The sequence below is a fragment of the Lissotriton vulgaris genome, chromosome 9, assembly GCF_964263255.1.
Source record: "Lissotriton vulgaris chromosome 9, aLisVul1.2, whole genome shotgun sequence".
Lineage (NCBI taxonomy): Eukaryota > Metazoa > Chordata > Amphibia > Caudata > Salamandridae > Lissotriton > Lissotriton vulgaris.
This window is the reverse complement of record NC_141697.1, coordinates 77,904,286-77,928,611: the sequence shown is the minus strand read 5'-3', so window position 1 is coordinate 77,928,611 and position 24,326 is coordinate 77,904,286. Positions and strand designations below refer to the sequence as shown.

The window sequence follows — 24,326 nt, the reverse complement described above, 5'->3', positions numbered from 1 at the left end:
GGCTTTAATGGCTGGCACTCTGAAAAGAGAAAGATGCTGTCTGTTTTGAAGATAAGCTGCCATCCCAGCCAAATGTATCCTGATGGAACTATATGCTAGATTGCATTTGTATAGATGCAACAAATAACAAAGTTTTGCGTGAACGCATCTAGTGGATTTATGTCATTATTGGAACAGTAAATGACAAATCGCTTCCATTTGGCCGCATAGCATGCTCTGGTTGTAGGTCTTCTTGCCTCCTTGATGATGTTCATACAGTCAGGGGGCAAATTGAGGTAGCCAAACTATGACCTCAGGAGCCATATTGCAAGGCTCAACTGTTGCGGATCTGGGTGCTGAATGTCTCCATGGCTCTGAGTGAGGAGACTGGGCGTGAGGCGCAGTCGTTGGTGAGGCACAACTGAAAGTTCTAGGAACGTGGTGTACCACGCCTGCCTTGCCCATGTTAGAGCAACCAGGATGAGCGTCATGGAGTGCTGTCGCAGTTTGCGTGCCACTAGCGGTATGAGCGGTGCTGGGGGGAAAGCTTACGCAAACCTGCCTGACCAGTTCATCCATATCGCATTGCCCTGAGACTGCAGGTGTGGGAACGTGGCGGCGAAGGATTGGCATTTTGAGTTTTCCTTTGTGGCGAATAGGTCTATCTCTGGCTGACCCCACTGCTGGAAATATGGTTGTAGCACCGAGGGGTGCATCTCCCACTCATGCATCTGATGGCTGTGTCTGCTGAGCAGGTCCGCCATCTGGTTGTCCTTGCCTGGGAGATGTTCCGCCATGAGTAACATGTTTCTTTGAATGGCCCACTTCCACATGCTCTGGGCTAGATGAGACAATTGTGGAGAGTGAGTGCCTCCCTGCTTTTGGATGTAATACATGGCAGTCCTGTTGTCCGTCCGGATCAGCACGACTTTGTTGCACAGATGCAATTTGAACGCCTTCATCGCCATGAAGATTGCCATCAGCTCCAACAGATTGATATGCATCTTTTGCTGCTGCGACGTCCATAGTCCCTGCACTGTATAGTGGAGGACATGTGCTCCCCAGCCCTGGAGAGAGGTGTTCATTGTCAGCACTATCTGTGGTACAGGCTCTTGGAACGGTCGTCCCCTGCAAAGGTTTTGTGTGTTCCACCAATGCAGAGAGTTGTATGCACGACCGGTCACCAACACTAGGTCTTTCAGCTGTCCCTGAGCCTGGTTCCACTGTTGTGCCAAGCACTCCTGAAGCGGACGCATGTGTAGCCTCGCGTGAGGGACTATGAAGATGCAGGAGGCCATCATGCCTATCAGCTGCATAAATACCTGAGCTGGGAGTGAGTGTTGGGGCTTGAATTTTTGAATTAGCAATTGCATGCTGTTGACTCTGGCAGAGTTTGGTTGCGCTGTTGCTGTCAGAGTGTTTATTGTTGCACCTAGGTACTGTTGTACATGTGCGGGTTGAAGATGTGATTTTGTGTAATTCAATGAGAATCCCAGACTGTAGGAGGTGAATCGTGCGGGACATGTGGCTGGCACATTGCTGGGCTGACTTTGCTTAGACAAGCCAGTCGTCCAGGTAAGGATAGACATGGATGTGTTGTCTCCGAAGGTGCGCAGCCACTGTCGCCAAGCACTTGGTGAACACCCTGGGGGCAGTAGTGACCCCGAAAGGCAGGACCTTGAACTGGTAATGCTGGTTGTTTATGGTGAACCTGAGATATTTCCTGTGTCCTGGGTGAATGGGAATGTGGAAATATGCATCCTTTAGGTCTAGGGTTGCTAGGAAGTCCCCCTGACTGAGCAATGGTAGAACCTGCTGTAAAGTTAGCATGTGAAAATGTTCTGACAAGATGTACTGGTTCAGGGGTCTGAGGTCTAGAATGGGCCTGAGAGACCCGTCCTTCTTTGGGATTAAGAAGTACAGTGAGTACACCCCCTCCCTAAAGGCACGAGTTCTATGGCCCCTTTTTGCAGCATGCAGAGTACTTCATGCTGCAATAAGTGCATGTGCTCTGCGGACATAGGACGGTGTCTTGGGGGTATGTTGGGTGGAGTGGAGGTTAGTTCTAGACAATAGCCGTATTGGATAAGGTCTCTCACCCACCTGTCTGTGGTAATGCCTTCCCAGACTGACAGGAACTGCTGAAGTCTTCCCCCGACCGGTGTTATATGGTCTGGGGGCAGTTACAAGACGTCACTGTTTATTGGTGGCGGAGGATCTGGCATTATTATTTCAGCGTCCTCTGCCTTTGATGCTGTTCCCACGATATCCACCCCTATTGTTCTTGTTATAGGTGGTCTGCGTGCCCCCTTTGTTGTATTGGGCTTGCTGTGATGCTTGACATCTAGAGGCTCCCCTGTTACCAGAGCGACGAAAGGAACCGCCCCTGAACTGTTGTGACTGCAGAGCTCCCATAGATTTTGCTGTCAGGGTCTTTTTTAATTTTTTCAAGGGTCGTGCCTACATCAGGACCAAAGAGAAAGTCAGGGTTAACCGGCTGGTTGAGTAAAGTTGTTTGTATCTCTGGCTTAAAACAAGAGATGCGTAGCCAGGCATGCCTTCTAAGCATCACACTAGTGTTGATGGCCCTTGCTGCTGTGTCTGTTGCATCGAGCGCACACTTGATGGATGCATTGGAAATCAACTTCCCCTCCTATCAGCATTTCTGCTCCTTCCTTATAAGCCTCAGGCAGGTGTTGTAGTAGCTGCTCTAACGTGTCATAATGTGCCCTATCATATCTGGCTAATAGGGCCTGTGTATTAGAGAAATATTTGCCGCTTGAGCCGCTACTCGTTTGCCAGATGCTTCTAAGATTTTGGATTCTTTGTCCGGAGGGGGAGCATCACCACTTGTTTGAGAGTTTGCTCTTTTACGAGCATTAGCCACCACAAGGAAATCCAATGGGAGCTGGCCTTTGATGTACGTAGGGTCCACAGGCGCAGGCCGGTACTTCCTTTCAATCCTTGGGTTTACAACCCTTGCCCTTGTGGTCTCCTTGAAAATGTCAGTAGCGTGTTTAAGGACACCCTTTAGCATAGGCAATGTTTTTACTGATCTTTCCGAAGTTGAGAAAGTATCAAACAAAAAGTCCTCCTCTACTGGGTCAGCATGCATTTCCACGTCATGGTTCTTGGCTGCCCTTTCAATCAATGCGTTAAACGCAGCAGTATCTTCAGTAGGCGAGGTTTTGACGGTGTAGGACTGAGTGTCAGGCGTGGTGTGTGGCTCACCAGGGTCAACAGGGTCAGTCCAGGGTTGATGTTCATCCTGATCTGTGTCAGCAGGATAAGTAAAGTCATCCTCATTGTATCCCTCCCCCATATCCTCATTGATGCGTGTGGGAGAATAGGCATAGTCTTGTCCATAGGACTCCACAGGTTCAAAAAGAACAGGTGAGGTGGCCGAGTCCCTTTTTCTTTTTAGAGGGATTTTGTATGACTAAAGGATTTTCTGGAATGATTTTCCGTTTGTAAATGGTGAGTCTGCCAGAATCCGAGTCGATGAACAGTTTTGACTGATTGTCATAGGAGGGTGCTTGGAACACCACATCCTCCTCAACGGTCTGAGTCCTCGAAACCACCAACACTTTTTTGGTGGTGTCTGTGCCCTTTTGTGGCTCGAACGTTTTTGGTCATGCGGTCGGGGGCAGTCCATACTTAATTGGTGGCGTAAGAATTGGAGACAAACCGACGATTCTTGAGGGTGTCGCCGTCTTCGATTCAACCGACTTAGTCTGATCACTGGGTTGCTTGCGGCCCTGCGTCGAACTCGAGCTCTCGGTGCGCAACAGGTACGCGCTTTTGCTTCGACACGACATTCTGTTTTGGGTCCGGTGTACTCTTCGACTCGAAGGCTTTACTCAATATTGGCTTGGAGGCTGGAAGTTTCGGATCGATAGCCTTCTTCGCCTTGAGGCCAGTGTCGCCATCTTTGGACGTGGACGTCGACAGCGTCTGCGCGACGTGCCTGACGGTAGAGACAGGCTTCGGCGCCCCGGTTTTAGAGACAACGCCCCCTTGTGACCCCGAAGGGTTGATGACACTTTTAGATTTGATTGGAGCCGACTAATCCGAGGCTGTCGATTCGAGGACTGTCTTTAGCAGTTTCGATTTAGCATCGGTCGGTTTCGGTTTCACCGCTGAAAGTGGCTGATCGACCGATGGCTCTGTAGAAGTATTCTTAGCCGGGCCTTGACGCGGGGCTATAGAATGCGGGTTAAGACCTTGGCTAAGGGCTTCCGGCGATGCCTCGACCTGAGCCTTAGAGAGTACAGTGTCAGTATTGGGCCCCGCGACTGCGGATGGGCCTTGCTCATCGCTCGAGTCGTCATAGACCGCTCCGATGGCTTCTGCGTCTTCTCCTACCTCGACAATGTCTTCCTCATGGACATAGTCTTCTTCTTCGTCCACATTATAGTTTGAGTCTTGCTCCGACTCAGGGTCCGACTGCTGGTCAGGATCCTCCTCAGACGCCCTCGCCGTCATCAGCCTCGAAGATGTTCTCCGGCTCGGGGGCTGTTTTCTGCGCCAACTGCCATGTGGCGCATCGAAGCCGAAGTGTCTTCTTTGACCGGAACTTGGAAAAGGCCATGCAGCTGGCCTCGTCGTGGTCCGGGGATAGGCATTTATTGCACACTGGGTGCACATCAATGTGAGGGTATTTTGAGTTGCAGACGGGGCATCTCTTGAACGGGCTCCGTTCCATCGTCGATCGTTGACGGGGCCTTAGGTGTTGAAAAAGGCAAAAGGCCTTCGACGTCCTGTTCGAAGAACTGGATCAAGTACTGGGCACCGAACGAGAGACAATACCGACGCCCCGAAGGCCTTTTGGCCTTGCGAAAAGTGTTTTATATCTATTCCGAACTTCAGTCAAGAAAGTACATCCGAACCCAATGGCGGAAAAAAACAATCTGAAGATGGAGGATGTCCATGCGCACTGTAGTCCAGGGAGGAGCCACCTATCTTGTGATACTTCGAAGACTCTTCCAGGACAACAATGTGCAATCATCCGGACCCAACACTAGGCGGCGATCTATGCACAAGATATGAATTCAGCAGCCCACATGCCTCGAACTGCAGTTAAGCTACTCTTGGCAAGAATCCAACTGGTCACTGGACTCCTTGGTTCCCCCTGTGGTTATTCATGACCTTGAGTGTCAAAGCACTGGAACATCTGGACAAAACCCAGCAGTTGTAGGCCCCTCCTCGCGACATGCTGAAGATAGATTAAAGCGGTGGTACTGGAGCCCAAGCTAGCCTCCTTGCCTGAGAGTCCTATGTCTACTGCAGTAACTGCCCCAGACATATGGAAGAATGGGAGTTGGTGGTATATGTTAATGTGTTTAGGTCCATAGATAATTGTTTTTCCTAAATATATATGTACAATTGCTTGACTTACCCCGATTTAGGATAAATAGTTGGGGCACCTTTCTTTCTTTACAATCACTGCCCCAGACACTGGACATCCATGATCAGACACAGACTCCCTCTATCCCCATGGATATGATGCTAGGAATAGCAGCAGTATAAACAAAATGTACACAAAGCTTTCTGTAGGGTGGCCCTTTCATTTCTTTGGATGGAGATTTTTTGGGTTTCTAGGTTCATATCGGTACAACAAAAAAAAGCACAGAAGGTTTGTTTTTTAAACACCCAGCCTGCAATCTCAGCCACTGACTAACGAGAGCAATATGTATATTCACTCTATTTCAACTTTAAATCCTTCCTTGGCTGTTCTTCATTGAGCACAGTACAACCAAAATGCCCTCTATAGAATTTCACTTACTATAAATTTGAGTGAGAGATCAGCACACTAATGTCATACTGGCCCAAGAGTGCTAGACATTTGTCCTTCTCTATAGGAATGTGTAGAATATTTCACTTACCTGCAATAAAGCCCTTTTGGAAAATTGTCATCTATGGACATTCCAGTAATTAACGGTTAGCTAAAGTGTTACACAGATTCTAACCCAAACTCCTGGCTAAAACCTGAATTTTCAAACCTCCCACTTTCGTATGCTAAAAAAAAAAATACAATTTAACTTCCCTGGTACTCACTGTGTCAACAATGGACCAGTCAAGAGGATATGCAAACAGTTCAGGTTTGGCAGTTGGAATCTTTTCAATAAGGCTCTTTATGTGTTTTCGTTTTTCTTCAGTGTTTACGTTTCCCTTGGCTGCTGCTGCTGCAGCTGCCGCTCCTTTTTCATCTCCATCTTCTCCATAATCCAGGGGTACCAGTTTTCTTTTTCTGGGAGCTTCATCGTTGTCCTCATCTTCAAATTTATTAAAAACACTGTCAACAGGAAGTTTCTTTCTCTTAACAGCATTGGTTTGGCTGGGACTATTTGATGCACCTAAAGAAAAGAAATAGATCAATGAGAGCACTATTGATTGCTTTGAAAAGCAAAGGTCTGGATGACGCCCTGACAAAAAATATGTCTAATGCAAATTCACATTAATACACAAGATGGGCACAGGAGAAGGGAAAAAAAGGGGAATTCGAGAGAAGAGGAATGCTGGACCAGGAATATGAATGCAAGTTATACCTGAGGTTCCCACATCTAAATACAATGAACCATCTGGCACAAAGAGCAAAGTAACTCTTGTTTGCCAGTACCCATCTAGCTGTAACAAAAGCACAAGTCTTCACCATTCCTTTGCCCCACCACAGATTGTCTCCAAGCCCAACAGACTAAAGAAACATGTGAAAATGTACATTTCGGTTTCCATTAATTGGGAAAAGGATCACAATCTTTTGGTAAGTCCATCTAGGAAGAAGCCCGCAGAAGAAAACGGACAGGATAGAGGTAGGCGGTGTGTATTGCAGAAAAAACAGTAGCAGTGACAGGTAAGTGGATAGCTAATACGGTTCTTTAGAAGTGTTTTTAATTCAGAACAAGCAACAATCTTCAAGTCGAACCATAACACCATCTCCAAATAAATGCTAAACTAAAACAATGCCCAAATGGGACGATAGGGTGTTCATAAAATGTAAGTTACTATACTAAATTCAATTTGCTGCCTTTCATTTATTGGCTACCTAAAAGTAGCCCTCAGTTTTGATGCTAAAAACTATGAACCGCTAACCAATTCAATAAATGCATTCTTCAGTAAACTTGGATAACAGTTCAGCCAATAATTTTTTCCCCTATCATATGGAGTTTACAGACTCCAGGTAGCACGGACATCCAAGCAACATACATGCCCCACAAGTCATTCTGAATGTAATGGAAGCACTGGGGGGGGACACTTATGTCTGCTACTATTTTTAGACAGTTTTCTCAAAAAGGAAGTTTTACTTTGCTAGAAGCCAGAGTAAAAGCCATTTTGAGTTATTTTACCCTGGAGCCTTAAGTAAGCTGAGGAATATTCAGGGGGGTGAATGGAAGTGAACAGTCTAAATGAAGTTGAGAATATAAAGATTAGAGAGAACTGCGGGGAAAAAACTAGAAGCAAAAGAAAGTTTTACCCAATTTGAGGCTGAGACCTATTTTTGGTCTATGTTCCTCTGGTTGCTGTTGGTCTGGTGAGTTTTCATGAGGTATGATGATACCACAAGGAGATTCATCTCCAGGGGTGTTGGGGGTGGCATTGCCACTGGCAGAAGAAACTGATGGGGCTGAACTGATGGGCCGCATGGTAGGTTTAAGGCAGGGTCTTTGCTCTGGCTCTTCTTCCTCCTGAATAAGTTCTTCCCTTCTTTCTTCCATCTCAGACTTTTCTTCTTCCTCTTCCTCAGATTCTGGTGCTGGCGGCAGTTGATGCAGCTGCTGCACTGGTTGATGTTTTACTGGAGGCTGTCTGCGTCTTTCAGCCTCTTCTTCCATCTACAGTGATAAAATCAAGTTATTAACCTGAGTCAATTAGATCATTTAACCAAATATCAGTTTGTGAGCCCCTAAGAATTAAAAAATCCTTCAGGAGTTTGGTGCTATACGAATATTCTGCTTAACATAAAACTGAACAAATTACTTTGGTAACACTTTCTGGTGGATACTTAAACAGATTCCTTACCATGTGAATTTCCACCAGGCAGCAGATGGATCACCACAACTCAAAACGGATTGGTTACTTACCAGCCTAAGAGTAGTTTTGCAGCTCGAAGAGTTTTCTGGATTCACATGCAATGCATTTTTTCTGCCATTTAGTCTGGAATGATTTTGTTCTTTTTTTTGTGGGTGTCGACGACCACCATTTTGTGTCCAAGTGAAGTCAAACAGCGCCCCCGATGTTACTGTGCTTGGTAGACATTGCTAGATTTTTTTTCTTTTTGTTGTTGATTTTGTTTTCTTTCTCTTATAACTTTTCTCTTTCCTATACGAGACCTCCTTCCGACCTGTTTGCTGATCTCATTTCTGGGGAGGTGGGTGGGTCACATGTGAATCAAGAAAACTCAACCTGCAAAACTACTCCAACTGGTAAGTAACCATTTAGTTTGGCAGCATGAATCTTTTTCTGGATTCTCACACGACCTGCATTAGGCTATATAGTGGTTTTCTCCTTCTTGGGATAGTAGGGGTGAGATGAGGGAGAGATCTCAAACGGGCGTTAAAGTACTTTCTATCCCATTAGAGCCTTATTTGTCGTTTATATAGCCACACAATAGTGTTTGGTAAAGGAGCGTGGAGATGTCCATGTTGCAGCTGCTAATATATTGTGTATTGGTACATTTGTCATAAAGCCTAGGGTTGCACCCTTCATCCTTGTTGAATGCGCCTTTGGGCATAGGGTTATAGGCTTTCCAGTTGAGTAGCATGTTTGAAAGGTGATCTCAATTCATTGTGCGATTGTTCCCTTTGTAACAGGTGAACCCTTGCTGGTTTTAGCATGTGAGATGAACAATTGGTTCCCTTTAAGAAACAGTTTAGTCTTCTGCTCTCCTTACATGAAGTGTATGCAAGCGCCTCTCCAGCAGTGTTTGCGGGTTACAGAAAGAAAAAAACTGATAACTGAATGCTTTGATGAAATTTCCTAACCACGTTTGGGGTACGTTTAGGTGCCCAAATTCTATATATTCAGGACCCAGGCTGCTAGGGGGAGAGTTGCTGGTTCCGGGTGGAACACTTGTCCTTTTTGCATTGTGAGACAGTCTTGTTCTTCCTTGATCTTGATCATTTGTCCTATGGACAGCTCGAGTAGGTTTGAGTACCAGACTTGTCTAGCCCATTGAGGGGCTATGAGGATTAAGTTAATTCCTGGTTACCTGGCTTCTTCCAGTACTCTGTAATAAAGGGATCGGGGGGAAAGCGTAGGCAAACCTCCCTGGCCAATTTAGTAACATTTCCATTTGACTGGTGGTGTTGTAACCTGGAGAAGAGTTGGCATTTTCTGTTACCTATTGTTAAAAATAGCTCTATTGTTGGCATTCCCCAGAGCTTGAAGGGAAAATGCTACTCACCAGTATGCATCTGTTCTTGGCATGTAGCGCTGCAGAGTTGCACACTATGCATAGATTGCCACCTAGTGTTGGGCCCGGATGTTTGCAGTTTGTTTTGTAGAAAAGTCTTTGGAAGTCACGGGATAGGTGACTCCTCCTTTGGACGATACTGGGCATGGTCATCGGCTCCATCCCCAGATTGTTTTTCGCCATTAGGGAAGTGATGGAGCTGTATAAGAGATAGTGATGTCCATGTAATATGTATCTAATTAAGATAATACTGGAACAGATAAAGGTAGCCGGGGAGGCAGGTGGGCGTGTGCAACTCTGCAGCACTACATGCCAAGTACAGATGCATACTGGTAAGTAGCATTTTCCGTTCGAGGCATATGAGCTGCAGATTGCACACTATGAATACATTACATAGCAGTTCCCACACCTAGCGGCGACCACCAGTATCTGTTGCAGTTGTTTGTAACAGAGTTTTTAGTACAGCCTGGCCCACAGTGGCTTGTTGTTTAGTTTGCACATCTACACAGTGATGCTTTGTGAATGTGTGCGGTGTAGACCATGTGGCTGCTTTGCATATGTCATCTAGGGGAATATTTCCTAAGAATGCCATTGAAGCCCCAATCTTCCTGGTAGAATGGGCTTTTGGTGGGATTGTTAATGTGCGTTTTGCTTTTTGATAACATTTGTATACATTTAACAATCCACCTAGCGATCCCTGACTTTGAAATGGGATTGCCTTTATGTGGCGGTGAGAAAGACAAAAAGTTGCTTTGTCTTACGAAAAGTTTGTTTTCTTTCAATGTAGTACAGTAATGCTCTTTTGACATCAAGTGTTTAGAGCTCTTTCTGCGACTGTTTGAGGCTGCGAGAAAAATACGGGCAGCTCAACAGATTGATTCAGATGAAAAGGGGAAATGACTTTTGGATTAGTATGAAGAACCACTGTTAGGATGCATTTGCAGAAAGGGTTCCTGAATGGTAAATACTTGTAGTTCACTAACCCTTCTAAGACGTAATGGCTACTAGGAAAGCTACTTTCCAGGTTAGAAATTGCAATTCGCTTTTATGTAATGGTTCAAAGGGAGGTCCGATTAACCTTGTGAGAACCACATTTAGATTCCACATTGGTGCAGGTGGTGTCTGGGAAGGAATTATTCTTTTGAGTCCTTCCATGAAAGCTTTAATTGCTGGCACTCTAAAAAGAGATAGATGTTGCCTATTTTGCAAGTATGCCGTAATAGCTGCCAGGTGTAACCTGATAGATGTGTAGGCTAAGTTACATTTTTGAAGGTGAAACAAATATCCAATGAGGTGTTGTATCGACATGTCTAGAGGATTAATGAACAAGTTACTTACCTTCGGTAACGATATATCTGTAAGAAACATTAGTTAGTGTTAGATTCCTTACCTTAGAATATCCCCAGGCGTCAGTCTGGATCCGGAAACTTTTGCATAGCAGTACCCCTGCGCGCCGGTAGGCGTCGTCTGCAGGCGTCCCCTGCGGCTCCGCGTTCGTCGTTGGCGTCGTGCGCCGTGATGACGTCGCTGGAGTATATAGACGCCGCCTCCGCGCGCTGACGTCAGTTCTTTGTACACAGCTTTTCCGCGCCAGAAAACGCAGAGCCATGAGAGAACCAACACTGGTGCCATTTGAAACTAGGGCCCTGAAAGGGATGTCCTTAACCCTAGGTATCAGTTCGCAGAACGGGGAGGATGGGTGGGTTCGGTAAGGAATCTAACACTAACTAATGTTTCTTACAGATATATCGTTACCGAAGGTAAGTAACTTGTTCATCTGAAAGAAACACGTTAGTGTTAGATTCCTTACCTTAGAATAGATACCCCAGCAATACCAACCCCGGTGGTGGGTCTGCGAACCAATACATTCCTACACCAGAAAGTCCTGGAGGACAGAACGGCCAAAGAAGCCATCCCTCCGGACTTGACTGTCCAGGCAGTAGTGCCTCGCAAAGGTATGCAGCGAGGCCCACGTAGCCGCCTGGCAAATGTCCTGCAAAGGGACTCCCCGGCCCAGGGCAGTATTAGCAGCCGTGGCCCGAGTGGAATGGGCCCTCAGCCCAACAGGAGGCTCCTTCCGAGCCAAAGAGTAGCACGCTTTGATGCACAGAACGACCCACCGAGAGATGGTTCGTTTACACACCGCCCGTCCCTTCTTCGCACCCACGTAGCCAACAAACAGTTGGTCATCCACCCGGAACTGGCGTGTGCAATCCATATAAAATGAAAGCGCACGTTTTGGGTCCAGACGATGGAGCCGCTCTTCATCCTTTGAAGGATGCGGAGGCGGGAAGAAGGAAGGGAGGGTGATGGACTGCCCGATGTGAAAAGCAGAAACTACTTTGGGCAGGAAAGAAGGTCTAGTCCTTAGAACCACCTTGTCAGGATGAATGGACAGGAAAGGAGGTTGGACAGAAAGGGCCTGGAGCTCACTCACTCTCCTGGCAGAGGTGATGGCAACCAGGAAAGCAGTCTTCAAAGTCAGGAGACGAAGAGGACAAGAATGAAGGGGCTCAAAGGGAGCACACATCAGAAAGGTAAGAACCAGGTTCAAGTCCCACTGAGGCATCACAAACGGAACAGGTGGATACATGTGTGTGATGGCTTTCAAGAATCTCGTTACAATCGGGGACTTGAACAAAGAAGGCTGATCAGGAAGCCTCAGAAAGGCTGAAAGAGCAGAAAGGTAGCCCTTGATAGTGCCCAGAGCAGAGCCCTGCTGGGCAAGAGAAAGAAGAAACAGAAGAACCTCGGAAAGAGGGGCAGAAAGAGGATCCACAGCCTTTGCTGTGCACCATGCCACAAATCTGTTCCACCGACAGGCGTATACCGACTTAGTGGAGGGACGCCTGGCTGCCAGAATTACGTCACAGACTTCAGGAGGCAAGTCAAATGGCCTCAACTGCCGCCGCTCAATCTCCAAGCATGGAGGTGGAAACTGGACAGGTTCGGGTGGAGGACCGTCCCCTGCTGCTGCGACAGAAGGTCCTCCTGAAGGGGCAGGCGGATCGGGGGACCGACTGACATGCTGAGTAGCTCGGGATACCAGTACCTTCGAGCCCAGTCCGGAGCCACAAGGATAACTTGGGCCCGGTCGCGCCTGATCTTCTTCAGCACTCTGGGCAGAAGTGGTATAGGCGGAAAGGCGTATAACAGACCGCAACTCCACTCGCGCCGAAAGGCGTCGCCGTGCGAGTGCCGTCTTGGAAACTCCAACGTGCAGAACTGATGACATTGCGCGTTCTCTTCTGTGGCGAATAGATCTAACCAAGGCTCTCACCATTGCAGAAAGATGCCTTGCGCCACGTCCGAGTTCAGACGCCATTCGTGATCCATCGAGCACCGACGGCTGAGTTAGTCCGCCCTGGCGTTCAGAGAGCCTGCCAGGTGTTGAACCGTCAAAGTCACGCCCTGACGTTCCAGCCACTGCCAGAGGCGCAGAGCCTCCTGGCAAAAGGTCCACGACCCCACTCCGCCCTGTTTGTTGCAGTACCACATGGCGGTGGTGTTGTCGGTGAACACCTGCACTACACTCCCGTTGACAAAGGGGAGGAATGCCTTCAGTGCTAGACGAATCGCCCGCAGCTCCAACAGGTTGATATGGAGCCGGGACTCCGCCGGAGACCAGATGCCTCTGATCTCTGCCTCTCCCAAGTGGCCACCCCAGCCCTGGAGGGACGCGTCCGTCACGACAACGTGCTCCGGTTGGGGAAGGGAGAGGGATCTGCCTCTGACCCAATCGCGGTCCGTAAGCCACCACTGCAGTTGTCTCGCAGTGCCCTCCGAGATCAAGACGTGGTCGGACAAGTTGCCCTGATGCTGGGCCCACTGAAACTTCAGGTCCCACTGCAGAGCCCGCATCCGCCACCGGGCGTGATGCACCAGAAGGATGCAGGAAGCCATCAGTCCCAGCAGCCGCAGTGTCAACCTGACCGAAACCCGGGATAGCGGCTGAAAGATGGGAATCAAAGCCTGTATATCCCGGACCCGCCGTTCCGGAGGATAAACCCGAAACTGCGCCGAGTCCAGAACCGCTCCGATGAAAAGGAGCTTTTGAGAGGGACACAGGTGTGATTTCGGCACATTGATGGAGAACCCCAGGTCGTGCAAGAGGTCTGCCGTCATCTGAAGGTGGTGGACGACTGTCTGGGGCGAGCCCGCCTTCAACAACCAGTCGTCTAGGTAGGGGAAGACTGAAACCCCTAACCTGCGCAGATGGGCTGCGACCACCGCCATCACCTTTGTGAACACCCGTGGGGCGCTGGTAAGGCCGAAGGGAAGCACGATAAACTGAAAGTGCTCCTGGCCTACCGTGAACCGCAGGTAACGCCCGTGGGCCGGCAGGACGGGGATGTGAAAATACGCATACTGCAAGTCCAACGCTACCATCCAGTCTTGTGGGTCTAGAGCAGCCAAGACCTGAGCTAACGTCAACATCTTGAACTTCTCCTTCCGGAGGAAGCCGTTGACGTTCCTTAGATCCAAGATAGGACGTAGGCCCCCTTGTCCTTCTTGGGTACCAGAAAGTAGTGGGAATAGCAACCACGCCCTACTTCTGGCCCAGGAACGCGCTCGATGGCCCCCTTGGCCAAGAGGGCCGTAACTTCCTACTGCAGAAGTGTCAAGTGGTCCCCCGACACACGGTAGTTCTGCGGTGGCATGGCTGGAGGAGCAGTCTCGAAGGGGAGGGAGTAGCCTCTTCGGACGAGTTGCAGCACCCACCTGTCCGATGTAATTGTGCGCCAGTGAGCGTGGTGATGGCGAACCCTGCCACCCACTGGCGTCACATGGGCCGAAAGCACGGACTAGGAGGATTTGGAGGCAGATGCTGCAGGAGGAGGTGTGGCGTGACCCCGCCGTTGACCACGACCGCCTCCACGGCGGTTTCCACGGCCGCCACCGCGTTGAAAAGATTGTTGCGGTGCGTGGCTGGCAGCACGTGTGGGGACGCCCCTTCCTTGGCCACGAAAGGGGCGAAACGAACACGTTTGCTGGCGCTGGGTCGAAAGACCCAAGGACTTGGCCGTGACCATGGAGTCCTTGAAGCGTTCCAGCGCGTGGTCCGCCTTGTCACCAAAGAGGCGACTGCCATTGAACGGCATGTCCATCAAGGCATTTTGGACGTCTGCCGAAAAGTTGGCGGATCTCAGCCAGGCGTGGCGACGAATCGCCACCGTCGTTAACATAGCTCTGCCCAGCGAGTCGGTCGTATCAAGACCACACCGTATGGAATATTTAGCTGCGTCTCGGCCCTCAGCCACAGCCTCGCCGAGCTTCGCCCGCACCTCCATGGGGCATTCTGGCAGCACTTCCGCGACCGTGTCCCACACAGAGTGGGTGTAGCGGCCCAAGAAGCATGCGGTGTTGCAAGACCGCAGTCCCAGACTCAGGGACGAGAAGACCTTCTTACCATACTGGTCATACCTCTTGGATTCCCGATCGGGCGGGGCCGACGGGAATGCGGTCTGGGAGGTAGAGGCCTGGATCACCAGACTCTCGGGAGTGGGATGGGCGGACAGGAATTTGGGGTCGTCCGGACAAGGACGGTGGCGTCTGGCCACGTTCCGATCAACAGGCGAACCTGAAGCGGGCCTGGACCACGTGCCCAACAGAACGTCTGACAAGGATTCGTTAAACGGCAGCAGTGGCTCCTGTGGGCATGACTGCGGTTTGAAGACCTCAGTGAGGAGGTTAGGCCTCACGGCCGCGACGGGGAGCTCAAGGTGTAAGGCCTTGGCAGCCCTCATCAGCACCACTGAATATGCAGCTCCCTCCACCGACTCCACAGAAGGAGGAGAGACAAAACCAGGGTTAGGAGAGTCGTCCAGACCACTGGCATCCCCCAAATCACCTGTCCAGTCCGGGTCATACTGGCACTCACGTGCGAGGGTCCTCAAACCCCTCCCAACCTTCCCCGTACTCTTCATCATCTCCATACTCTGAGTCAACGATGTAGACCGGCTCCTCGGGGTTCACAGGCCCCATCGGCGTCGAGCCCGGCGTCGATAGACGCCGGTCCGACTCCGCGTCCGGATTCGGGGAAGGAATGGGGACGGCGCCGCCCGGAGCCGGCGCCCCGGCGCCGGCCGAAGCCTGCACAGGAGAACCAGCGCCGCGCGGGGGCGGCGTCGGGGGTAACCCAGATGGAAATCGGCGCCGAACCAGCCGGCAGGCCAGCCGGCGTCGACCCCGAAGGCCCTTGCGGCACCGGGGTCGGAGCCGTCGGCGGCACCGGGGCCGAAGCACCCGATGGCGTCGAGCCAGGGACACCCGACCCGCCAGGGCCCCCGGACGGTAGCACTGGGCCCGAAGGCGCCGTAGGCCCCGTCGGAGAACTGAGCGCCCTCATGGCCATGAGGAACGCCTCAATCTCCTCAGGCGTCGCACTGTGCCCAGGGACCGGAGGGTATGGGGCAGGCCGCGCCGGCGACTCTCGCGGGGCCGCGGAGTTGGGTTCACCCGAACCCCCGGCCAAGTCGCGCGAGCGTCGGGGGGGGGAGTCGGGGTACGATGACGACGCCCAGACTTCTTGTGTTTCTCACCTGATGAGCCCGACGAATGGTGACGACTTCCGGAGCGCTCGGCACGGCTCCGCGACCGCTCCCTCGAACGCTCCCTGGACCTCCGGCCGGACCGAGACCGCTCCCGACGCGGGGCCGACACCCGGAGTTCAAGCAGCTTGCGGGACCGCTCCCGTCTAGCCTGGTTAGTGAGAGCCCGGCAGTCGACGCAGGCGTCCACGTCGTGGTCGGGGCCCAGGCACCGGAGACAGAGTCGGCGATGGTCCGTGACCGACATTGTGCGGTCACACCCGTCACAATTCTTGAAACCGGGCATCCTACCAGGCACCAAAAAGAGATAAAAGTTATAACAAAGTTGGTCAAAAGACCGGAGTACTGCTCTTCGGATCTGCGCTTGCTGGCGCGGAAAAAAAGAAGAACTGACGTCAGCGCGCGGAGGCGGCGTCTATATACTCCAGCGACGTCATCACGGCGCACGACGCCAACGACGGACGCGGAGCCGCAGGGGACGCCTGCAGACGCCTACCGACGCGCAGGGGTACTGCTACGCAAAAGTTTCCGGATCCAGACTGACGCCTGGGGATATTCTAAGGTAAGGAATCTAACACTAACGTGTTTCTTTCAGATTTGGTTATTCTGGCAGTTTATGACAAACCGTTTTCACTTAGCAGCGTAACATGCTCTAGTGGTGGGGCGTCTAGCTTCTTTGATAAAGTTTATACATTCTTGGGGAAGGTTGAGGTAACCAAACTATGACCTCCGGAGCCAGATCGCTAGGTTGAGCTGAGTCCGGGTGTCTGATCTCTCCATGGTTCTGCGTTAATAGGCGTAGAGATAGGTTGAGTTTTTGGTGGGGTACTACAGACATCTGCAACAGCGTGGTGTACCACGGTTGTCTGGCCCACGTTGGAGCTATTAGGATGAGCGTTAGGGAATGTTGCTGTAGTTTGCGTACCACTAATGGAAGTAGTGGGAGAGGAGGAAAAGCGTACGCAAATAGTTTTGACCAGTTCATCCATATCGCATTGCCTTTGGACAATGGGTGTGGATATCTGGCGGCAAAGTTTGGGCATTTAGCGTTTTCGTGGGTGGCAAAGAGGTCTATTTGAGGTTGTCCCTACATTTGAAAGAACGGATGAAGAAGTTGTGGATGAAGTTCCCATTCGTGGATTTGCTGAGTTGGTCGACTTAGCAGGTCTGCCATAGTGTTTTGTACTCCTGGGACATGTTGGGCTAATAGGAAGATCTTTGGTGGTATAGCCCATATCTACTGTGCTAACAGAGAGCTGCAGAGAGTGTGTCCCTCCTTGTTTGTTTATGTAGTACATAACTGTCATATTGTCTGTGCGAACTAAGACAGCTTTGCCCGACACTTGAGTTTGAAAAGCTTTTAGGGCTAGAAAACACAGCTAGTAACTCTAGGTGGTTGATGTGGAGTAGCTTTTGTTGCGGTGTCCACCTGCCTTGCATGGTGTGATGCAGGAGGTGGGCTCCCCAGCCGGAGAGCGATGCGTCCGCTGTTAAGACTATTTGAGGAACTGGCTCTAGAAACAGTCGCCCTTTGGAAAGGTTTTTGGTGTTCCACCATTGCAGAGAACGATGAGTCCGACCGTCTACCAACACTAGGTCTGTTAGTTGACCTTGAGCCTGGTTCCATTGGCGTGCTAGGCACTCTTGAAGTGGACGCATTTGCAATCTTGCGTGAGGTACAATGAATATGCAAGATGCCATCATTCCTATGAGCTGCATGAACACTCGAGCTGGTAGCGAGTGTTGCGGCTTGAATTTTGTTAGGAGAGTTTGTACACTTGTTATCCTTGCTGGAGAGGGATACGCTAGTATTAGTTGGGTGTTTATTGTAGCACCGAGATACTGTTGCATGTGTGAGGGTTGTAGATGCGACTTGGTGTGATTCACTGTGAATCCCAAGTCATGAAGCAGTTGAATGGTAGCGTGAGTGTGTTGTACACACTGGCTGTATGGGCTGGCTTTTATGAGCCAGTCGTCCAGATATGGGAAGACATGAATATGGTGTCTTCTTAAGTGTGCTGCTACTACTGCTAGGCATTGGGTAAACACCCGTGGCGCTTTTGTGACTCCGAATGGGAGCACTTTGAACTGGTAGTGCTGCCAGTCTAGCACAATTCTGAGATATTTTCTGTGCGCTGCGTGGATGGGAATATGGAAGTAGGCGTCCTTGAGATCTAGAGTGGCAAGGAAGTACTTTAGTACCAGTAGTGGAAGGACCTGTTGAAGTGTGACCATATGCTAACGGTCCGACTGAATGTAAACGTTAGTTCTGAAGTCTAGGATAGGTCTTAGAGATCCATCCTTTTTTGGTATTCGGAAATACAGCGAGTATACTCCTTTGTTTTTGTGGTGCTTTGGAACTATTTCTATTGCATTTTTCTGCAGGAGGGGTATTACCTCTTGTCTGAGCAATGTTAAATGTTCCGGTGACATTGGACGGGTGGTATGTTTGGGGGGTAGATTTTAGTTCCAGACAGTAACCTGATTGAATAATTTGTAACACCCACATGTCTGATGTGATGTTTTCCCAGGCTGGCAGGTATTGTTGGAGTCTTCCCCCACCAGGAGTGGAATGGGACGGGGAAGGGAGTCATTGGGCAGGGTAGAGGCAGAGCGGGAGTTGGTATTTTTACCTCTGCCCTTGTTATTGTTACCCCTGTACCCACCCCTTTGGTAGCCCTTGCCATAAGTGGATTGTGTGGGGGCTTTGTATGAGGCAGAGGCTGTGTCCGAGGAATATCCTCTGGTGGCACCTCTATAGGATGAGCGACAAAATGAACGTCTGGGAGCCTGCGACTGCAGGGCTCCCATGGATTTGGCGGTGTCTATCTTTTTTCATTTTTTTCAAGAGATACGTCCACATTGGATCCAAATAGGTGTTGCTCATCAAAAGGTTGATTAAGATTGGCACTTTGTACCTCAGGTTTGAATCCCGATATATGTAGCCAGGCGTGTCTGCCTAGTAAGACGCTGGTGTTAACTGCTCTAGACGCAGTATCCGCTGCGTAAAGGGCACATCTGAGGAGGTGTTTGTAATGTTTTTACTCTCTTGGATGAGTTTGTGTGCTCTATCGTACTTATCATGGAGGTGTCTCATTAGTGCTCTATCATATCTGGCTAGCAATGCCTGTGTGTTGACGATACGCCACATGTTTGCTGCTTGAGACGCACTTCTCTTCCCCGATGCGTCCAGTAACTTGGTCTCTATATCTGATGGGGCAGCATCACCTGATGTTTGCGAGTTTGCTCTCTTGCGTGCGTTGGAAACTAAGAGGAAGTCTAGTGGTACTTCCCTTTAATATATGCTGGGTCTGAAGGGGCGGCCTTATATTTCTTCTCTATACGAGGGTTAATGATCAGAGTTCTGACTGGATCTTTGAAGACTTCAGAAGCGTGTTTATTTACTCCCTTAAGCATTAGTAAAATGGATGCAGACCGTTGTGCGTTATCAAAGGTATCCATCAAGAAGTCTTAGTCTACAGGGTCTGTGTGTAGGTCTACCCTGTGATATTGTGCAGCCCTGTATTATTTCGTTAAATCCTAACGTGTCTTCTGGTGGGGAAGGCCTTAAGGAGTATAAGTCATCCTGAGGGACATCTGGAGTGGTGTAATCGTCCCATGGGTCAGGTGATCCTGTAGGTGTGGCTGGAGGCATGTTACCCCCCATATTGTAGGAAGGTACCTCCTGACTATGGTTGCCCCCAACTTTTTGCCCTGTGTTTTAGCTGTTTTTTTTTACATAGTCGACCTGGGGCCCTGCCAATCAGGACCCCAGGCCTACTGCTCTCCCTGTAAAATGGATTCCATGTACCCTAGGTGCATTTACCAATTGGTACTGGGCCACCTTATCAGACCCTGTAACTCAGGGCATAGGTGTACCCAGGGCTGCCAGGGGCTGCAGCATGTATTATGCCACCCCTGGCTGGCCTCCTAAATTTGACACAACTGGCTGCATGACAGCTGGGGCAAAGTCGTGTAATCACCCTTTGCTGTAGGTGTAGTATACCTATACCTAACCCTAAAATGGACACACAGATTCCTATCAGCCACTCCTATGGCAGGCCTTGACAATCCTGAAGGCAGAGTGCTTGGAATCGTGTGAGATGGTGCTCTGGCATGAGCTGAGCCTGTCTGCAGCTTGCGGAACCAAGTCCTAATAGCTGTCCCATGATATCGCATACCATATACTCTTAAGTGCATTATAATCCTCGCGGATAAATGCTAACTTTGGTATTGCTTTATCAAAACATGTCGAGTAAGGTGTCGTACGAATTGGAATACTAACCCCTCGCCAATTCTGGCGACGGGGTTAGCATTCCACCCTTCTAGAGGGACACGACATGTATGTAACTGTGAACCCCGGTTAAAGTTAACTGAAGCCTCAGCTCCACAAAATGGATGCTGCCACCCCAGACACGAGTCTGACCTCCTGCTGCTGGGAGTCCTTCCAGCGAGGGAGGCCTGGACAAAGGGTTTCCTGTCCGGGGCGGTGCTAGCACCGTCCCAGACATGGTTTTGTGTATCCTGGGTAGGCAGGGCTTTTCAGGAAGGTGACTGCTGAGTGGCACCCCGGTGCTCACTACGCATAGGCCGGTCAGAACCAGTTCCAGGGGCACACCAGCCCCTGGCCTGGGGAAGTCCGGCATGGCAGAGGGGTGTAACCACCCCCCTCCTAGTCCCACCCATAGGCAGGACCTAGTCACCGGGTCAGCCCCCTTTTTTAGTATAAAGATGGGAGCGGGCCCCCTGTTCAAATTAGATCATCTTTGGAATCAAGACACGACTTTCTGCGAAAGGACTTCACGATTTCTTCATCAAGATTCTCCCTTGTGGCTAAGGAGTAGTCACCCTGCATCCGCAGGCACCATCCTAAAGAACACTGTGGTCTGCTGCAAGTCCTTCATCATGAATCCGACGACCCAGCTCGACGAGACCCGGCTTCCCTGGCACCTCTGACCTCTACTCACCTCTACAGCCAAGCTGAGAACCGTGAGTGCGACGAGACCTCGAGGGACCGACGATCGCCAAGACTGCACGACATCTTTACTGCAAGCCCACCGTGTCCTCCACGGGTGAGTGCTTTGGGGTCCGAGAAGCCCCGACCCTGCGCAGCTCCAGCACCCAAGATCAGCCTCCCTGCATCTCCACGATCTGCGTGGGGCCCTTCTGCTGTTTGCTGTGCACCGCGTTGTTTGGCTACTAGCCGGCTGGCTTGTGGCCTTCTGAACGACGCCCGACGACATCACTGCTGCTGGTCTGGTTGCTCCAGACTGGCCCTTGCTTCCTTCTTGAAGAGAGGCACCCCGGACCCTCCTGGTCCACTCCAGACGCCATTTTAGGTCCACCGCGTGGGCTTGAATTTGCCAAGGCTTTGTTGCCCAATCCTGGGTCCAGCGACGCCGACAGCTTCTATCTTCGTGGGACAGCTCGATCCTCCTTCCTGGTCGCCGACAACGGCTTCTGGTCCGTGAGATCTCCGAGCCCAGCGTCACCCACACGCCTTGTCGAGGTGGCTGCCATCCGGTGCCCTCCTGGTGCCCACTGACTAATGGCTAGTAGTCTCGAACTTGGTCCCCTCTGCTTTCAGGTGTCATCTTCCATCGATCCAGGCTTGGATCCACCGAAATTTCTTCACTGGTCGCCTGCCAGCAACTTCTTTCTTCCAGGCTCCTGGTCCGTCAACGAGGATTCCCGACGTCTTTTGAGTCCTATGCAGCTGCAGCCCCTGGGCTAGGTAACTTCGGCATTTCGGTGCCCCAGCATAGCCTCACTATCCAAGGGTCAGAATCTACTTTCGTTTTCTCCCTACCAGGTCGGGTTCGCCCGAGAACACTAACTTTGCAAATTCTAGCTACCATAGACTTTGTCCCGCATCACGCGTGAGAGTGCACACTCTGCACCCGAGTCCCCTAGGCCTCCTATAAGTAATCTGAAGGTTCTATAGTTAAGTCCTAGCGATTCCTAAGCCTATTAGTACTGTACTTACCTGCTAGTAATTTCGCATTCCACTTTCAGAGTATATGGTTTTCCGTGCCCCTCGGGCATTTGTATATACTGTGCTAACTTAAGTATTTTCGTAAGAGTTTTGGTTTGTGCTTAGTACCCTGTCCTCATAAAGAGTACAGGGCTGTTGTGATTCTTAATAAATATCTGTTTATTTTCATAACACTTGTGTGGTGTCCTTTCACTTGGTATTCAAGGGGTATATGTGTGGTATAACAGCTGGCTTAACACGCCCTCTCGAGTCTTTAGCCTTAGACTGCTCGTATCCACGCTACTAGGATAGCTGGTCTATAAGGTTGACTTACAACCAATCATCAATAAGGGTTGCTGGACTGATATAGTGTTCACTAGAATAGTGACCACTGCATATCAGGCCCCCTTCTCACACATATCATCGGAGCTATCATCCCTATGGTCTATAGAGGATGCTGGGGAATGCTGTGGTATGGGAGCCTGTGGTGGAGAAGAAGTCGAAGGCAGTCTTAAAGGCGAGGTAGCCATGTCCTTCTTTGCATGCGGACCTGGAGCTGGTTTGTCCAGTGGTCGCTTCTTTGAGGCCAAAATCAACTGCCCAGTGATTGGGTCTTTAGCCAGAGTCTTTTGAGCAGAGTCTGGATAAAATAAGTCTTCTGCCGCAGGCCGATCTTTTAGTGCCGGAGAAGGTTTCGGCACCGAAGCAGCTTGCTTTGGTTTTGTGACAATGTCCTTTGTCGGGGAAGCAGGAGTCTCTCGGCTCTGAATGTTTCTTTGGTTCCGAAGGTTTTTTGGGGTTGGGTGTTTTTGGATCCGATGGTTTTTTTCGGTTCCGGTGGTTTTTTGGAATCCAAAGCTTTGCTTGGTTCAGACCTCGGTTTCGGTGTCCTCGACATCAGAATCTTCTTCATGTTCGGAACCGCTGTCGACTTCTTGTTGTTCAGGGACGTTGATGCCTTCCTCAAAGATGTCGTCCGGAATGGAGGTTGAAGATAGAGCAATTTTTCTTCTCGCTCTTCAGTCCCGGATAGTCTTTTTGGAGCGGAAAGAGGCACAAGTTGAGCAGTCCTTTGCCTCGTGCTCCGGAGAAAGGCAGAGGTTACACACCTCATGAAGGTCGTTGTGGGGAAACTTCGACCCACATTCAGGACACTTTTTGAATGGCATCCTTTCCATTGAGCTGGAGTTGAGGCCTAGTTAGGCCCGAAGGCAGTCGACCGGAATCGAAGTATTCGACGTTGAAGAATAGCGTCGAGTGGAGAAGCGTTTGAAACTTATTTTCTGAAAGTTGGCGAGGATTGCGCGCCAAAGGAATTCGGTTTCAACACGGAGCGCTGGAAACACATCCGAGCCCGGTGGCGGAAAAAAACAATCTGGGGATGGAGCCGATGACCATGCGCAGTATCATCCAAAGGAGGAGTCACCTATCCCGTGACTTCCAAAGAATTTTCTACAAAACAAACATCCGGGCCCAACACTAGATGGCAATCTATGCATAGTGTGCAATCTGCAGCTCATATGCCTCGAACATCTTGTTTAGGCTCTTGTTTTATCTCCCATTCGTGGGAGGTGCTGTTCTACAGAGTCGATCTGCCTCGGTTGTCCTTCCCTGGTAGATGGATTGTATATAGGGTGATCCCTTGAGCTGGTTAGCTTAGGGTGAACAACTTTGTTCCTCCTTGCTTGTTCAAGTAAAACAGTTGTATTGTCGGTCTGAATTAGTACGGTCCTCCCTGTAATGTGCACTTGAAAACCTTTCAGTGCAATCAACACTGTCTTCATTTCTAGGAAGTTGATGTGTTTTATGGAGTCAGAGTTGCTCCAATGACTGGAATTCTTAAGTTTCCTGATGCACTACCCACCTCTTGTGCAACATATCTGTTGTGATGGTTACTGAGGGAGTTGTTGCTTTGAAAGGTCTCCCTACTTTTGTATTCTTGGATGCCTACCACTGTCTCCTTCTGTACCTTTTCTGTTACAGTCACTACATCCTCCCAACTCCCAGTGATTTGCAATCAGCTGTTGCCTAGCTTTTCTTGTAATGGGCGCATGCACTTTGATGGAAACCCCAGCAAATGCAGGAGGTCGGCGGTAGTCTGGAGGTGGCCTTTAACAACCAGTCGTTGAGATTGGGGAAGACGGAAACCCCTGATCTGCGCAGATTGGTTGCGACCACAGCCATCACTTCCTTGAACACCCGAGGGGCGCTGGTAAGGCCAAAAGGGAGCACAGTAAACTGAAAATGCTCATGGCCTACCGTGAACTGCAGGTAATGCCAGAGGGCCGGCAGGACGGGGATGTGGAAATAAGCGTCCTGCAAATCCAACGCTACTGGCCAGTCTCCAGGGTCGAGAGCAGACAAGACCCGAGCTAGCCTCAACATCTTGAACTTCTCTTTCAAGAGAAATCCG

General features: G+C 50.1%; 1 protein-coding gene across 6 annotated transcripts in view; it reads right to left on the bottom strand.

Moving 5' to 3' along the window:
- Positions 1 to 24,326, bottom strand: part of RBM25 (RNA binding motif protein 25) — a 370,502-nt gene that overhangs the window by 89,812 nt on the left and 256,364 nt on the right. For all 6 annotated transcript variants that reach the window (XM_086937079.1, XM_086937080.1, XM_086937082.1 and 3 more), the window contains 2 exons: positions 7,451 to 7,808; positions 6,037 to 6,335 (listed from right to left, as the gene is read on the bottom strand). In XM_086937079.1, the coding sequence (XP_086793205.1) occupies positions 6,037 to 6,335; positions 7,451 to 7,808 (657 nt within the window). The remainder of the gene's footprint in view (positions 1 to 6,036; positions 6,336 to 7,450; positions 7,809 to 24,326) is intronic.